The sequence below is a fragment of the Henckelia pumila genome, chromosome 4 (assembly GCF_033568475.1).
Source record: "Henckelia pumila isolate YLH828 chromosome 4, ASM3356847v2, whole genome shotgun sequence".
Lineage (NCBI taxonomy): Eukaryota > Viridiplantae > Streptophyta > Magnoliopsida > Lamiales > Gesneriaceae > Henckelia > Henckelia pumila.
The window spans coordinates 208,793,548-208,812,628 of record NC_133123.1 but is presented as its reverse complement, the minus strand read 5'-3'; the positions used below and the strand labels follow the sequence as shown (position 1 = coordinate 208,812,628).

The window sequence follows — 19,081 nt, the reverse complement described above, 5'->3', positions numbered from 1 at the left end:
CTCGATGACATAAAATATACTAATATTAATTATCATAAATTAACTATTATCACAAATAAATAATTAAATAATAAAAGATCCTAAACGTAATTTAGAAAAATTACGGTTTTCACATTCTCCCCACCTTAAAAGAAGTTTCGTCCTCGAAACTTTGATTAACTTACTAGTAAGGGTCGCTAAGCTAAATGGTTCGATCGGTTACTCAGGTATAAGCCCTAGCATCTTACGAATCTCTTAGATGTAAACGAATGGGTGGCGCCAAAATCGAACGAAACAGATAAAGAAACATTGTTGATTAGAATGGTACCTTCCACGACTTTGTTTGCACCGCCTGCTTCTTCTTGAGTAACTGCATAGACACGAGCATTGGGTTTATTTTCCTTTGGTTGGCCTTGGGTAGTAGTACTAGTATGTGATCCTGTCCTTGCCTTCATGGTTTCGGGACATTGAGCAATTCGGTGTCCGAATTTTCCACAGTTGAAACAGGCACCAGTGTTTCGACGACATTCCCCTTCATGTCGGAGGTTGCAGGTGGGGCATAGCTTGATCTGTGGACAGTTTGGAGCAGCATAAGTTTCCTTGAAGGATTCATCAGAATTGTTCGAACGCTTGGACACATGTTTGTGTGAAGAAGATTGGCCCGTCAGAGGTCGTTTGTTGTGGAAGTCATTCTCACGACGCTTGATGTCCGATTCAGCTCGAATGGCCGCTCCCATCAAATCCGCGAAGTTGGCAGGCTGATAAACTGCTAATGCTGACTGTATACGACTATTCAACCCCTTCTTGAAACGATGCAACTTCAGATCATCGTCTCCCATAATTTTTGGGGCATAGGAACCAAGCTCATTAAACTTGGAAGTGTATTCCACCACTTTCATGTCTGGTGTTTGCGTAAGATTCTCAAAATCGTTCAGCTTCTGCATTTTAACTTCAGCTGGAAAGTACTGCTTCAGAAATGCGGTACAGAACTGCTGCCATGTGATTGCTCCCACAGCTAGCATAGCAGGTGAAACGGCTTCCCACCATTTCCTTGCTTTGTCCTCCAGAAAAGGAATCGTCACCTCTACTTTCAGTGCTTCAGGAATTTCAAGTAAATGAAGTTGGTCCTCCATCTTCTTCATCCAATCTCGTCCCACTTCTGGATCGGCATCCCCTTTGAACATTTCAGTTCGGTTCTTGAGAAGAGCCTCGTAATGGAATTTGACTCCATTCTGGGCAGGTGGTGGAGGTGGCGGATTTTTATTGCCATTTCTGTTTGTGTTTCCCATCTCTTGGATAGTTGTTGCCACTATTGCTGCAATAGCCGCAATGTCTTCTCTACTAAGGTTGACTCTTGGAGGTGGGTTCAAATTATCCCCCTGGTTGTTGTTGTTGTTGTTGTTGTTGTTGTTGTTGTTGTTGTTGTTGTTGTTGCGAGTTCTAGGGGGTGCTCTGGTCATTTCCTACAGTAAAGGAGTTCTAAGAGTTTGTCGAAACATGACACTTTAAGAAGAAAGGAAATAGCGGAATAAATAAATCAATAAATAATCCAAAGGATAAAAATTATTTTATTGATTTCCAAAATTTCATGAAGGTAAACAAAACAAGTCAAGTCTCAAAACACCAAGATATCAGAACCATGCTGAATAAAAATAGTGCTGAGTAAAAGGAATAAGCTAGGTGATAGTCTAATCTATGATTTCTCCATCGCCCGCGGCTTCATCTTCTGCCAGAACGTCTTCTGGGTCCTCATTTCCCACAAGGGCTGCCATAAGGAGCTGATCAATGTACTGGAGTGCGGTTAAGTTTTGTGCCTCTAAGTTGTGCACAGTGTGTTGCAGTTCTTGCACTTGATTTTGTAAACCTTGGATACGGATTCCCGACTCTTGACTCCGTAGAGCCTCTTTGCGTGCCTCCTCAAGGAGTATGGCTTGAAGTTCCTTCACGTTAGCTAGGGCAGATGCTAGTTCCTTCTTTGTTTCCTCGTGTTCCTTATCCTCCTTATTGAGGTAATATGCAAACCTTTCAACATCGGATTTAAGGTGGTCCTGATGCTCCTCCATCTCGCTCTTGTTAGCCTTTAGCAATTTTCATGTTTTCAATCATTTCCTCTTTCTCGTATTGCTCCACGTATAGAGAAGACCACAATGATTCGATAACTTGATCCTTGCTTCGCACAATGCTTTTGCGAGCCGTAAATTTGGTGCGAGCCATCTTCCTAAAATAAATAGGAATGGGTTCAAGTTAAAATTTAAATTGATGAAACTTCAGGCAGAATTGATATAGAACAAGATTTTTAGGCGAATTTTCCAGAAAATAAAATTTTGAGATATTTCCAAGGATCGAAACTACTGATCACAAGGAGTATGAGACAATCGACAGAATCAAATTTCGAGTTTCCCACGAAAAGTTATAGGCAAAACAAACATTTCCAAAAATAGCAAAAACGCGAATTCGAGGGTTCAAACAAACGAATTAGGGCTAAAAGCGTCACTGGTCATACAAAGTACGAGTTTGACTCAAAGGTCGGTTCGGGCCAGGATACGCTAGGCTAAGGTCGAAATTTGACAACGTCAAATTTTTCGGTACGGAATCCGATCCGGATTTATGAACCTGGCGAGCTCTGATACCACTAAATGTCACGCCCCGAGACCAAGACGTGCCACCGGCGTTGTTTCAAATTCACACAAATTATAAAACAACTAGCCTCGTAGTACAGTATAAACCAAACCAGTCTATTATCATAAATAAACTTCAAAACATTGTCTTTACAACTCGATAAATCCAAAATAATGAAACGATTGCGGAAGCGTCTAAAAATTTAATAACAAAATATTAAAGCAAAAATCCCAATAATAAAAATAACGAAATTTAGTCTTATTATTCCTCTATCACCATCCCCAAAACATATCTTGTTCACGATCCTCTAAATCGCCATCTTCATCATCTGGAAGGGGAAAAGTAAAGGGGGTGAGTGTTTTGGGAAACACTCAGCAAGTGGGGGCCGATCGATCATATCAAATATATACATATATATATTTATTTCAAAAACTCATAGCATAATTCAAAGCGTAAATATTTCATATCATGTCTTAACATAGCATAGCATGAACATCATCATAACATAATTGACATGGCATAACATAGCATAACATAATTTTGTCCAGACACTGAAATTCCTCTCATTAATCGTGGCTAACTGATCAGTCCCCTATATGTAATCTCTCTAAGGGGTGAGGTCATAGAACGGTTATTATTACCCACCGCATCAGGGCCATAACATAACATGGTTCAAAAATTTCCTTTCCACTCATAATTTGAGTCATAACAGTGCCAAAACATACTCTTAACAAATTCATCAAGAATATCAATTACATAGCAAAATTCGAAGGAATATCATGAACGATCGAAATTTTAAATCATACATAAGGTTTTAAAACATAAGCCCACTTACCTGAATATATTGGTGCGAGATTAAATACTTCCCAGATGAAGCTTGGACCGAAAGTTTTCAGAAACAAATCTCGAAAGTTGTTCTTGAATTCTCGAACAAAAAGGCTGATCCTTGGTCCAACTTCTAAAGCAATTTATCTTCTTATATCTATTTTCAACTCTCAAAAGTTCTCTGACACAAGTTGAGCAAATTTCCCTTCCAAATTCCTAGGCCACTCACTTGAAACTATTGAAGACAAAATTTGACAAGCTTTCGAAAACCTAAGGAGGAAAAAGGGACTCTCTATTTTGCTAAGGTGCTACTCGAAATTAAGGAGAGGAAAAGAGAGAAAATAGAGAAATTTTTGTGTGGTATTTCCTAAGCTTTGCTCCTCTATTTATAAGCACCAAAAAGGAGTTTGAGATAGACTAGGATTATAACTTTCAAAATTTGAATTCAAACCTATCTCCCAAGATTTGATCACACCTAGATCTTGATCACCTATCTTAATAATATTTTATCAAGATACCCAAAATTATATTCTATCTCCAACACTATCTCGATGACATAAAATATACTAATATTAATTATCATAAATTAACTATTATCACAAATAAATAATTAAATAATAAAAGATCCTAAACGTAATTTAGAAAAATTACGGTTTTCACATTCTCCCCACCTTAAAAGAAGTTTCATCCTCGAAACTTTGATTAACTTACTAGTAAGGGTCGCTAAGCTAAATGGTTCGATCGGTTACTCAGGTATAAGCCCTAGCATCTTACGAATCTCTTAGATGTAAACGAATGGGTGGCGCCAAAATCGAACGAAACAGATAAAGAAACATTTTTGATTAGAATGGTACCTTCCACGACTTTGTTTGCACCGCCTGCTTCTTCTTGAGTAACTGCATAGACACGAGCATTGGGTTTATTTTCCTTTGGTTGGCCTTGGGTAGTAGTACTAGTATGTGGTCCTGTCCTTGCCTTCATGGTTTCGGGACATTGAGCAATTCGGTGTCCGAATTTTCCACAGTTGAAACAGGCACCAGTGTTTCGACGACATTCCCCTTCATGTCGGAGGTTGCAGGTGGGGCATAGCTTGATCTGTGGACAGTTTGGAGCAGCATAAGTTTCCTTGAAGGATTTATCAAAATTGTTCGAACGCTTGGACACATGTTTGTGTGAAGAATATTGGCCCGTCAGAGGTCGTTTGTTGTGGAAGTCATTCTCACGACGCTTGATGTCCGATTCAGCTCGAATGGCCGCTCCCATCAAATCCGCGAAGTTGGCAGGCTGATAAACTGCTAATGCCGACTGTATATGACTATTCAACCCCTTCTTGAAACGATGCAACTTCAGATCATCGTCTCCCATAATTGTTGGGGCATAGGAACCAAGCTCATTAAACTTGGAAGTGTATTCCACCACTGTCATGTCTGGTGTTTGCGTAAGATTCTCAAAATCGTTCAGCTTCTGCATTTTAACTTCAGCTGGAAAGTACTGCTTCAGAAATGCGGTACGGAACTGCTTCCATGTGATTGCTCCCACAGCTAGCATAGCAGGTGAAACGGCTTCCCACCAATTCCTTGCTTTGTCCTCCAGAAAAGGAATCGTCACCTCTACTTTCAGTGCTTCAGGAATTTCAAGTAAACGAAGTTGGTCCTCCATCTTCTTCATCCAATTTTGTCCCACTTCTGGATCGGCATCCCCTTTGAACATTTCAGTTCGGTTCTTGAGAAGAGCCTCGTAATGGAATTTGACTCCATTCTGGGCAGGTGGTGGAGGTGGCGGATTTCCATTGCCATTTCTGTTTGTGTTTCCCATCCCTTGGATAGTTGTTGCCACTATTGCTGCAATAGCCGCAATGTCTTCTCTACTAAGGTTGACTCTTGGAGGTGGGTTCAAATTATCCCCCTGGTTGTTGTTGTTGTTGTTGTTGTTGTTGTTGTTGTTGTTGCGAGTTTTAGGGGGTGCTCCGGCCATTTCCTACAGTAAAGGAGTTCTAAGAGTTTGTCGAAACATGACACTTTAAGAAGAAAGGAAATAGCGGAATAAATAAATCAATAAATAATCCAAAGGATAAAAATTATTTTATTGATTCCCAAAATTTCATGAAGGTAAACAAAACAAGTCAAGTCTCAAAACACCAAGATATCAGAACCATGCTGAATAAAAATAGTGCTGAATAAAAGGAATAAGCTAGGTGATAGTCTAATCTATGATTTCTCCATCGCCCGCGGCTTCATCTTCTGCCGGAACGTCTTCTGGGTCCTCATTTCCCACAAGGGCTGCCATAAGGAGCTGATCAATGTACTGGAGTGCGGTTAAGTTTTGTGCCTCTAAGTTGTGCACAGTGTGTTGCAGTTCTTGCACTTGATTTTGTAAACCTTGGATACGGATTCCCGACTCTTGACTCCGTAGAGCCTCTTTGCGTGCCTCCTCAAGGAGTATGGCTTGAAGTTCCTTCACGTTAGCTAGGGCAGATGCTAGTTCCTTCTTTGTTTCCTCGTGTTCCTTATCCTCCTTATTGAGGTAATATGCAAACCTTTCAACATCGGATTTAAGGTGGTCCTGATGCTCCTCCATCTCGCTCTTGTTAGCCTTTAGCATTTTCATGTTTTCAATCATTTCCTCTTTCTCGTATTGCTCCACGTATAGAGAAGACCACAATGATTCGATAACTTGATCCTTGCTTCGCACAACGCTTTTGCGAGCCGTAAATTTGGTGCGAGCCATCTTCCTAAAATAAATAGGAATGGGTTCAAGTTAAAATTCAAATTGATGAAACTTTAGGCAGAATTGATATAGAACAAGATATTTAGGCGAATTTTCCAGAAAATAAAATTTTAAGATATTTCCAAGGATCGAAACTACTGATCACAAGGAGTATGAGACAATCGACAGAATCAAATTTCGAGTTTCCCACGAAAAGTTATAGGCAAAACAAACATTTTCAAAAATAGCAAAAACGCGAATTCGAGGGTTCAAACAAACGAATTAGGGCTAAAAGCGTCACTGGTCATACAAAGTACGAGTTTGACTCAAAGGTCGGTTCGGGCCAGGATACGCTAGGCTAAGGTCGAAATTTGACAACGTCAAATTTTTCGGTACGGAATCCCATCCGGATTTATGAACCTGGCGGGCTCTGATACCACTAAATGTCACGCCCCGAGACCAAGACGTGCCACCGGCGTTGTTTCAAATTCACACAAATTATAAAACAACTAGCCTCGTAGTACAGTATAAACCAAACCAGTCTATTATCATAAATAAACTTCAAAACATTGTCTTTACAACTCGATAAATCCAAAATAATGAAACGATTGCGGAAGCGTCTAAAAATTTAATAACAAAATATTAAAGCAAAAATCCCAATAATAAAAATAACGAAATTTAGTCTTATTATTCCTCTATCACCATCCCCAAAACATATCTTGTTCACGATCCTCTAAATCGCCATCTTCATCATCTGGAAGGGGAAAAGTAAAGGGGGTGAGTGTTTTGGGAAATACTCAGCAAGTGGGGGCCGATCGATCATATCAAATATATACATATATATATTTATTTCAAAAACTCATAGCATAATTTAAAGCGTAAATATTTCATATCATGTCTTAACATAGCATAGCATGAACATCATCATAACATAATTGACATGGCATAACATAGCATAACATAATTTTGTCCAGACACTGAAATTCCTCTCATTAATCGTGGCTAACTGATCAGTCCCCTATATGTAATCCCTCTAAGGGGTGAGGTCATATAACGGTTATTATTACCCACCGCATCAGGGCCATAACATAACATGGTTCGGAAATTTCCTTTTCACTCATAATTTGAGTCATAACAGTGCCAAAACATACTCTTAACAAATTCATCAAGAATATCAATTACATAGCAAAATTCGAAGGAATATCATGAACGATCGAAATTTTAAATCATACATAAGGTTTTAAAACATAAGCCCACTTACCTGAATATATTGGTGCGAGATTAAATACTTCACAGATGAAGCTTGGACCGAAAGTTTTCAGAAACAAATCTCGAAAGTTGTTCTTGAATTCTCGAACAAAAAGGCTGATCCTTGGTCCAAATTCTAAAGCAATTTATCTTCTTATTTCTATTTTCAACTCTCAAAAGTTCTCTGACACAAGTTGAGCAAATTTCCCTTCCAAATTCCTAGACCACTCACTTGAAACTATTGAAGACAAAATTTGACAAGCTTTCGAAAACCTAAGGAGGAAAAAGGGACTCTCTATTTTGCTAAGGTGCTACTCGAAATTAAGGAGAGGAAAAGAGAGAAAATAGAGAAATTTTTGTGTGGTATTTCCTAAGCTTTGCTCCTCTATTTATAAGCACCAAAAAGGAGTTTGAGATAGACTAGGATTATAACTTTCAAAATTTGAATTCAAACCTATCTCCCAAGATTTGATCACACCTAGATCTTGATCACCTATCTTAATAATATTTTATCAAGATACCCAAAATTATATTCTATCTCCAACACTATCTCGATGACATAAAATATACTAATATTAATTATCATAAATTAACTATTATCACAAATAAATAATTAAATAATAAAAGATCCTAAACGTAATTTAGAAAAATTACGGTTTTCACATTCTCCCCACATTAAAAGAAGTTTCGTCCTCGAAACTTTGATTAACTTACTAGTAAGGGTCGCTAAGCTAAATGGTTCGATCGGTTACTCAGGTATAAGCCCTAGCATCTTACGAATCTCTTAGATGTAAACGAATGGGTGGCGCCAAAATCGAACGAAACAGATAAAGAAACATTGTTGATTAGAATGGTACCTTCCACGACTTTGTTTGCACCGCCTGCTTCTTCTTGAGTAACTGCATAGACACGAGCATTGGGTTTATTTTCCTTTGGTTGGCCTTGGGTAGTAGTACTAGTATGTGGTCCTGTCCTTGCCTTCATGGTTTCGGGACATTGAGCAATTCGGTGTCCGAATTTTCCACAGTTGAAACAGGCACCAGTGTTTCGACGACATTCCCCTTCATGTCGGAGGTTGCAGGTGGGGCATAGCTTGATCTGTGGACAGTTTGGAGCAGCATAAGTTTCCTTGAAGGATTTATCAAAATTGTTCGAACGCTTGGACACATGTTTGTGTGAAGAATATTGGCCCGTCAGAGGTCGTTTGTTGTGGAAGTCATTCTCACGACGCTTGATGTCCGATTCAGCTCGAATGGCCGCTCCCATCAAATCCGCGAAGTTGGCAGGCTGATAAACTGCTAATGCCGACTGTATATGACTATTCAACCACTTCTTGAAACGATGCAACTTCAGATCATCGTCTCCCATAATTGTTGGGGCATAGGAACCAAGCTCATTAAAATTGGAAGTGTATTCCACCACTGTCATGTCTGGTGTTTGCGTAAGATTCTCAAAATCGTTCAGCTTCTGCATTTTAACTTCAGCTGGAAAGTACTGCTTCAGAAATGCGGTACGGAACTGCTTCCATGTGATTGCTCCCACAGCTAGCATAGCAGGTGAAACGGCTTCCCACCAATTCCTTGCTTTGTCCTCCAGAAAAGGAATCGTCACCTCTACTTTCAGTGCTTCAGGAATTTCAAGTAAACGAAGTTGGTCCTCCATCTTCTTCATCCAATTTTGTCCCACTTCTGGATCGGCATCCCCTTTGAACATTTCAGTTCGGTTCTTGAGAAGAGCCTCGTAATGGAATTTGACTCCATTCTGGGCAGGTGGTGGAGGTGGCGGATTTCCATTGCCATTTCTGTTTGTGTTTCCCATCCCTTGGATAGTTGTTGCCACTATTGCTGCAATAGCCGCAATGTCTTCTCTACTAAGGTTGACTCTTGGAGGTGGGTTCAAATTATCCCCTTGGTTGTTGTTGTTGTTGTTGTTGTTGTTGCGAGTTCTAGGGGGTGCTCCGGCCATTTCCTACAGTAAAGGAGTTCTAAGAGTTTGTCGAAACATGACACTTTAAGAAGAAAGGAAATAGCGGAATAAATAAATCAATAAATAATCCAAAGGATAAAAATTATTTTATTGATTCCCAAAATTTCATGAAGGTAAACAAAACAAGTCAAGTCTCAAAACACCAAGATATCAGAACCATGCTGAATAAAAATAGTGCTGAATAAAAGGAATAAGCTAGGTGATAGTCTAATCTATGATTTCTCCATCGCCCGCGGCTTCATCTTCTGCCGGAACGTCTTCTGGGTCCTCATTTCCCACAAGGGCTGCCATAAGGAGCTGATCAATGTACTGGAGTGCGGTTAAGTTTTGTGCCTCTAAGTTGTGCACAGTGTGTTGCAGTTCTTGCACTTGATTTTGTAAACCTTGGATACGGATTCCCGACTCTTGACTCCGTAGAGCCTCTTTGCGTGCCTCCTCAAGGAGTATGGCTTGAAGTTCCTTCACGTTAGCTAGGGCAGATGCTAGTTCCTTCTTTGTTTCCTCGTGTTCCTTATCCTCCTTATTGAGGTAATATGCAAACCTTTCAACATCGGATTTAAGGTGGTCCTGATGCTCCTCCATCTCGCTCTTGTTAGCCTTTAGCATTTTCATGTTTTCAATCATTTCCTCTTTCTCGTATTGCTCCACGTATAGAGAAGACCACAATGATTCGATAACTTGATCCTTGCTTCGCACAACGCTTTTGCGAGCCGTAAATTTGGTGCGAGCCATCTTCCTAAAATAAATAGGAATGGGTTCAAGTTAAAATTCAAATTGATGAAACTTCAGGCAGAATTGATATAGAACAAGATTTTTTAGGCGATTTTTCCAGAAAATAAAATTTTGAGATATTTCCAAGGATCGAAACTACTGATCACAAGGAGTATGAGACAATCGACAGAATCAAATTTCGAGTTTCCCACAAAAAGTTATAGGCAAAACAAACATTTCCAAAAATAGCAAAAACGCGAATTCGAGGGTTCAAACAAACGAATTAGGGCTAAAAGCGTCACTAGTCATACAAAGTACGAGTTTGACTCAAAGGTCGGTTCGGGCCAGGATACGCTAGGCTAAGGTCGAAATTTGACAACGTCAAATTTTTCGGTACGGAATCCCATCCGGATTTATGAACCTGGCGGGCTCTGATACCACTAAATGTCATGCCCCGAGACCAAGACGTGCCACCGGCGTTGTTTCAAATTCACACAAATTATAAAACAACTAGCCTCGTAGTACAGTATAAACCAAACCAGTCTATTATCATAAATAAACTTCAAAACATTGTCTTTACAACTCGATAAATCCAAAATAATGAAACGATTGCGGAAGCGTCTAAAAATTTAATAACAAAATATTAAAGCAAAAATTCCAATAATAAAAATAACGAAATGTAGTCTTATTATTCCTCTATCACCATCCCCAAAACATATCTTGTTCACGATCCTCTAAATCGCCATCTTCATCATCTGGAAGGGGAAAAGTAAAGGGGGTGAGTGTTTTGGGAAACACTCAGCAAGTGGGGGCCGATCGATCATATCAAATATATACATATATATATTTATTTCAAAAACTCATAGCATAATTCAAAGCGTAAATATTTCATATCATGTCTTAACATAGCATAGCATGAACATCATCATAACATAATTGACATGGCATAACATAGCATAACATAATTTTGGCCAGACACTGAAATTCCTTTCATTAATCGTGGCTAACTGATCAGTCCCCTATATGTAATCTCTCTAAGGGGTGAGGTCATAGAACGGTTATTATTACCCACCGCATGAGGGCCATAACATAACATGGTTCGAAAATTTCCTTTCCACTCATAATTTGAGTCATAACAATGCCAAAACATACTCTTAACAAATTCATCAAGAATATCAATTACATAGAAAAATTCGAAGGAATATCATGAACGATCGAAATTTTAAATCATACATAAGGTTTTAAAACATAAGCCCACTTACCTGAATATATTGGTGCGAGATTAAATACTTCACAGATGAAGCTTGGACCAAAAGTTTTCAGAAACAAATCTCGAAAGTTGTTCTTGAATTCTCAAACAAAAGGCTGATCCTTGGTCCAACTTCTAAAGCAACTTATCTTCTTATTTCTATTTTCAACTCTCAAAAGTTCTCTGACACAAGTTGAGAAAATTTCCCTTCCAAATTCCTAGGCCACTCACTTGAAACTATTGAAGACAAAATTTGACAAGCTTTCGAAAACCTAAGGAGGAAAAAGGGACTCTCTATTTTGCTAAAGTGCTACTCGAAATTAAGGAGAGGAAAAGAGAGAAAATAGAGAAATTTTTGTGTGGTATTTCCTAAGCTTTGCTCCTCTATTTATAAGCACCAAAAAGGAGTTTGAGATAGACTAGGATTATAACTTTCAAAATTTTAATTCAAATCTATCTCCCAAGATTTGACCACACTTAGATCTTGATCACCTATCTTAATAATATTTTATCAAGATACCCAAAATTATATTCTATCTCCAACACTATCTCGATGACATAAAATATACTAATATTAATTATCATAAATTAACTATTATCACAAATAAATAATTAAATAATAAAAGATCGTAAACGTAATTTAGAAAAATTACGGTTTTCACACTGTTCATTAAGAAAAATAAGACTAACAAATCTACAATCAAAACGATCTTAGCGAAAACTCAAGCTGACTGGAGATTCCATGTAACGCCCCGTTTTTATCTTAAATGAGTTTATTTGAGTTAATCTGAGATTCCAGAGTTCAAGAGCCGACTTGATTTTGATCAGGGTCCTTTTTGAAAATTTTGGAAATTTCAGGAACTAAAACGCAATTATTGGATTTTATATAATATCTACACTTAGAATTGATTGAGAAGTCTTCCCTCATCTTCCTCCCAACCGAGAAGCACCATTGAAGACGCCTCCAAGCTTTTCCAAGCTTCCAGATTTTAGTCCGAGCTCGATCCGGCCGTTGGAATTTATTTCTGAAGGCAGATTATCGATCACTGCAGTGAGAGCTCTGTTATATTATAAGTTCTTCTACAATCGGATACATTCTAGTTTTCGGATGTTGTTAGAATCGTTCGAGATTCGAGTATGTTGTTCTTGACAGAGTTCTGATCGTTTATTATCTGTCGGTTTTGAATGAGAACGATGTTCGGATTTGTTATGATTTTTGAAAGCCATTTTCGAAAATGTGGATTTTGAGATTGATGTGTTTGCTTTTTTGTTGTTGTTTTGGGCATTGATATGAGGTTATATCGTTATTGAACTGCTGTCTGAGTTTCTGGTTTGTCCAGTTTTAGCCGTTATGCCGCCGGTTTGAGTTTTGGGTTTCGAATCATTTTAGAATTGTTGAAGTATTGGCTTGTCAGATACTTTAAATGCAAGTTTTTAGGTTTTGTTGGATTTATTTTCGGTGCCTTGGATTTCTGGGTGAGAGGACGGCGCGGGCGCGCGGCCTTTTGGCGAGGTAAGGGCGCAGGCACGCTGGTTCTTGGCGAGGCGAGGGCACGGGCGCGCGGTAGTTTTCCAAAAAAAAATATATACATATTGTGATCACTTTGATTCTTGGTTTCTTGTATGTTTAATTGTTGTTTACTCCGAGAATAATGGTTTAGAAACGAGGTCTCACATTAAGTGGTATCAGAGCGTTAAGATTCTTGGTTGAACTAGAGTGAGTGGGGTAGATCAAGTCTGCGTGTATTGGCTCCTCGCATGTGTTTGAATTATTTTAGTTGTATAATTAATTCCATGCGAGCATGCTTTATTGTTTGAGAATTATTTGAATTACATGGTTATGTGATTTATATTTATAAAGCATGATCTATTTGAGATATAACTGCTTCTGTTATCGACTGGTATCCGGTTTTCTGAGCGGTTGTAAAGGGCTCCGATTGTAGCGATTGAGATATCTTGTGTCCTAACCTTTGATTATCAGATGGGTCCTAGTCGAGTGATAAACAGAAACACAACGCCAGTCATTCCTACAACTGAGCAAGCTAGTACTGAAACGGTTGAGATGGATGCTACAGCGACGCCTATGGAAACCTTGCTGAAGAGGTTTCAGTCGTTCAATATGTTGTTGTTGATGGGTTCAGAAAATCCAGTTGACTGCGAGAGTTGGTTGGATGATATTGATCAGTTGTTCGATTCCATTGACTACACTGATGACCGCCGAATCAGGTTAGTCATTCATCAGCTTCGTGGGTTGCTAAGAGCTGGTGGATCATGACGAAGAAAGCAATGGAGAGTAGAGGTACGGAAGTTACTTGGACACTTTTTAAATCTGAGTTTTATAAGCGGTTTTTCCCTATCTCATATCCCAAAGATAAGGGAGCATAGTTTGCCAATCTGAGGCAAGGGAATCTGAACATTGAAGAATATGTGGCTAAGTTTGATAGTCTGTTGCGTTTTGCACCGCTAATTGCCGGAGATGAGGAAGCAAAGGCCGATCAGTTCATCAATGATTTGAACCCCGACGTCTTCACGTTAGTAAACACCAACAGGCCTAACAACTTTTTGGATTCCATGAATCATGCAAAGGGAGCAGAAGCAGGCTTGTGGAGGCAAAGTGGTAATCAGGTAGCACCTCAGCAGCAGAGGCAGTATCAGAATCAACCATCTCAGTATCAGAATCCGCCACCTCAGCATCAGAACCAGTAGCAGAGATATGAAGGTGGAAGCAGTGGGGGAAACAGAAAGGATCAGTATAAAGCAAGAGGTAAACAATTCAAGAGGCAGGGGAACAGTTCTTCTAGTTCCAGTGGTTCCAAACAGTTTGGTTCTGGACAGAGTTCCGGATCATCTTCCTTGTATTGCAGCAAGTGTGGAGGTAGACACTCACCAGATCAGTGTGTGGGAGTCTTTGGGAACTGTAACACCTGTCAACAACCGGAACACTTCTCTAAGGTGTGCCCTCAGCGTAACAGAGTGGGAGTTCATCTCGACCTGCAGCTCAGCCTGAGAGGCAGTCTTCTGCAGTGCACTCTTTCCAGCCTCAGCAGCAGAACAGACAAGGAGGTAACTCTAGTGCGAACCAGCCTCCGAGACAGCAGACACGAGTCTTTTCATTGACAAAGGATCAGGCTCAGGCAGCACCTGACGATGTTATAGCAGGTAACTGTTCGATTTTAGGTTATTCTGCTCATGTCTTGATAGATACAGGTGCTTTCCATTCCTTTATCTCTGAGAAATTTGTGTTATTGCATGCTTTGCCTACTGAGTTGTTGCCTACTGTAGTAGCTGTTACTTCACCTTTGGGTGGAGGAATTGTTTCTGTCAGATTAGCCAGGAACTGTGAACTGTGTTTTGAGGGTAATATTTTAGAGTTCGACTGTATTGTACTTGGGCTGTCAGATTTTGATTGTATTGTCGGTATCGATGCTTTAACCAAGTACAGGGCAACAATCGATTGTTTTCTGAAAGTTGTCAGGTTCAGACCTGAAATGGCAGACGAGTGGAAATTCTTTAGTAAGGGTTCTCGATCTAGAATTCCTTTGATTTCAGTGTTATCTATGACTCATTTTTTACAGAGAGGTGTAGAAGGATTTTTGGTCTATGCAATTGATGTACTAAAATCTAGCCCAGCTTTGGTAGATTTACCAGTGGTTAGAGATTTTGCTGATGTGTTCCCGGAAGATGTTCCTGGATTGCCACCTATTCGAGAAGTCGAATTAAGTATTGACTTAGTGCCAGGAACTCAACCTATTTCAAAAGCTCCTTATCGTATGGCACTTATTAAACTGAGAGAGTTGAAGGAACAGCTTGAGGATTTGATTGCCAAGGGATACATCAGACCTAGTGTATCGCCTTGGGGTGCTCCTGTTTTATTTGTGCGGAAGAAGGATGGTTCTATGCGGCTCTGTATTGACTACCGTCAACTGAATCAGGCTACAGTTAAGAACAGGTATCCTTTACCTAGAATAGATGACCTTTTTGATCAGCTGCAGGGTTCTTCTGTCTATTCTAAAATCGATCTGAGGTCAGGTTATCACCAGCTGAGAGTGCGAGAGGAAGATGTTCCTAATACCACATTCAGAATAAGGTATGGTCATTTTGAGTTTATAGTCATGCCGTTCGGTTTGACTAATGCTCCCGCGGTTTTTATGGGTTTGATGAACCGTATCTTTCAGCATTATTTAGATGAGTTCGTCATTATCTTTATCGATGATATTCTTATCTACTCGAAGAACCGTACTGACCATGCAGAGCACTTGAGGACCGTACTGCAGATTTTGCGAGTTGAGCAGTTGTTTGCCAAGTTGTCTAAGTGTGAATTCTGGTTGGATCGAGTTGTCTTCCTTGGTCACATCATTTCTGGAGATGGGATTTCTGTCGATTCCAGCAAGATTGAAGCGGTTATGAATTGGCCTAGACCGACATCAGTACCTGAGATCCGAAGCTTCATGGGTTTAGCTGGTTATTATTGCCGATTCATCGAGGGTTTCTCGTCTATTGCCAAGCCTATTACCCAGCTGACTCAGAAGAATGCGCCTTTTGTCTGGAATTCAGATTGTGAGGCTAGTTTTGTTGATCTGAAGAGGAGACTGACCAGTGCTCCGATTCTTTCTATTCTGAAAGGTACTGGAGGTTTCATAATCTATTGCGATGCTTCTAACCAAGGCTTGGGTTGTGTTCTTATGCAGCATAAGCATGTGATAGCGTATGCATCGAGGCAGCTGAAACCGCACGAGACTCGTTATCCGGTTCATGATCTTGAACTAGCTGCGATTGTATTTGCTCTGAAGATCTGGCGTCACTATCTTTATGGTGAGTCTTTCGAGATCTTTTCTGATCATAAGAGTCTTAAGTACTTGTTTTCTTAGGCAGAGCTGAATATGAGACAGAGAATATGGTTAGATCTGTTGAAAGATTTCGACTGCGAAATCAAGTACTATCCGGGGAAGTCTAATGCAGTTGCAGATGCCTTGAGCCGAAAGCTATGTTCTTTATCTCTTTCTACTATTGTTGTTTCTCAGTTGATCGATGATTGTTGCACTTCTGGTTTAGAGTTTGAAACAGATAGGGAGAATATCAGAGTGTTTGCTATTCAAGCCGAGCCGGAGTTGTTTGTTGCGATCAGAGAAGCACAGAAGTCTGAGCCAAGCATTCAGATTTCAGTAGAGAAAGTCAGATCGTGACATCAGTATGAATTCCAGGTTAGAGATGATGTTTTGTTTGTGAATAACCGTATTGTTGTGCCTGATATTTCGGAGTTGACACAGCGTATTCTCCTAGAGGCTTATTGCAATCGGTTTAGTATTCATCCTGGAGGTCATAAGATGTACAATGATCTGAAGAACCAGTTCTAGTGGAAGAGAATGAAGAGCGACGTAGCGAGTTTTGTATCTCGGTGTTTGAATTGTCAGCAAGTGAAAGCAGAACGGAAGCGGCCAGATGGTCTATTGCACAGTCTATCTGTTTCTGAATGGAAATGGGATCATATTTCTATGGATTTCTTCATGAAGCTACCACGATCCATTAAAGGATGCGATGCTATTTGGGTAGTGATCGACCGATTGACGAAGTCTGCTTGTTTCATTCCGTATAGGATGATGTATCGTCACGACCAGATGGCTGAGTTATATGTTAGCAATGTTGTGAGATTGCATGGGGTGCCGAAGTCGATCGTTTCAGATAGAGACCCTAGATTCACTTCGCACTTTTGGCATAGTCTTCAGGAGGCACTGGGTACTCGATTGCATCTGAGTACAGCTTATCATCCTCAGACAGATGGACACTCAGAGCGGACTATCCAGACTTTAGAGGATATGCTGTGAGTGGTAGTGCTAGACTTTGGCACTAGTTGGCAGGATTCTTTGCCTCTTGTTGAGTTTTCTTACAACAACAGCTTCCAAGCGAGTATCGGTATGACGCCTTTTGAGGCATTGTACGGTAAGAAATGCCGATCTCCGTTGTTTTGGGATGATTTGTTTGAGTCACCTGATTTGGGACCGGATATGCTTAGAGATATGGCAGAGCAAGTTAAGATCATTCAGACCAGAATGAAGTCAGCTCAAGATAGACAGGCAAAGTATGCAAATGTCAGACATAGACCTCTGAGTTTTGATCAGGGAGACCGAGTCTTTCTGAAGATTTCACCTTTCAAAGGCACTGTTAGATTTGGGAAGAGAGGGAAGTTATCTCCGAGATTCATCGGGCCGTACGAGATTCTCGAGAAGATAGACGATCTTGCCTACAGACTTGCACTTCCTCCGTATTTATCTGGTATTCACGACGTTTTTCACGTCTCTATGCTGCGAATGTATCATCCAGATCCTTCTCATATCCTTCATCCTGACGAAGCCGAGTTAGACGAGACTCTGAGCTACTTTGAGCGACCGATTCAGATCCTTGATCGGAAGGAGAAACAACTCAGAACCAAGTTGATTCCGTTGGTGAAAGTGCAGTGGAGCCGTCACGGCGTCGAGGAAGTGACTTGAGAGACAGAATCTGACATGAGACAGCGTTTTCCAGAGTTATTCGGATGACGTGAGTTCTTCTTACTGTTTTCAGTTCTTTATTCTATCTTATGAGTTGTGGTTCTCGTTGATTTTGAGGACGAAATCTCTTCTTAGTGGGAGAGAATTGTAATGCCCCGTTTTTATCTTAAATGAGTTTATTTGAGTTAATCTGAGTTTCCAGAGTTCAAGAGCCGACTTGATTTTGATCAGGGTCCTTTTTGCAAATTTTGGAAATTTCAGGGACTAAAACGCAATTATTGGATTTTATATAATATCTACACTTAGAATTGATTGAGAAGTCTTCCCTCATCTTCCTCCCAACCAAGAAGCACCATTGAAGACGCCTCCAAGCTTTTCCAATCTTCCAAATTTCAGTCCGAGCTCGATCCGGCCGTTGGAATTTATTTCTGAAGGCAGATTATCGATCACTGCAGTGAGAGCTCTGTTATATTGTAAGTTCTTCTACGATCGGATACATTCTAATTTTTGGCTGTTGTTAGAATCGTTCGAGATTCGAGTATGTTGTTCTTGATAGAGTTCTGATCGTTTATTATCTGTCGATTTTGAATTAGAACGACGTTCGGATTTGTTATGATTTTCGGAATCCATTTTCGAAAATGTGGATTTTGAGATTGATGGATTTGCTTTGTTGTTGTTGTTTTGGGCATTGATATGAGGTTATATCGTTATTGAACTGCTGTTTGCGTTTTTGGTTTGTTCAATTTTAGCCGTTATGCCGCCGGTTTGAGTTTTGGGTTTCGAATCGTTTTAGAATTGTTGAAGTATTGGCTTGTCAGATACTTTAAATGCAAGTGTTTAGGTTTGGTTGGATTTATTTTCGGTGCCTTGGATTTCTAGGCGAGAGGACGGCGCGGGCGCGTGGATATTGGCGTAGGCGCGCGGCCTTTTGGCGAGGTAAGGGCGCGAGCGCGCATTCTGAGAGCGCGGGCGCGTTGGCTTCGACGCGGGCGCGCGGTCGTTTTCCAAAAAAAAAAAATATTGTGATCACTTTGATTCTTGGTTTCTTGTATGTTTAATTGTTGTTTACTCCAAGAATAATGGTTTAAAAACGAGGTCTCACATTCCAAGATTTTGGTTCAATGGTACAACGAAGTTTTGGGAGTTGTTGCAACAACACTTGATCCTAAGTCCACCTCGAACTTTTGGGAAAATTCCAGTTGAGGTAACCATGTATTGTGGTCTCATAGGTTCACTACTTTACTTAGCTTCCAAGCATATTTTGAAATATCTT

General features: G+C 40.0%; 1 protein-coding gene across 1 annotated transcript; it reads right to left on the bottom strand.

Moving 5' to 3' along the window:
• Positions 1-215: 215 nt before the first annotated feature.
• On the bottom strand, positions 216-1,268 carry LOC140862689 (uncharacterized). Its single transcript, XM_073265721.1, has one exon. It carries the CDS (start codon positions 1,266-1,268, stop codon positions 216-218), a length of 1,053 nt encoding a protein of 350 aa, XP_073121822.1.
• Positions 1,269-19,081: the final 17,813 nt, after the last annotated feature.

Excerpts from the sequence above, each read along its gene's own strand:
- LOC140862689 (XM_073265721.1), bottom strand. The coding sequence starts at position 1,268 with ATGGGAAACACAAACAGAAATGGCAATAAAAATCCGCCACCTCCACCA.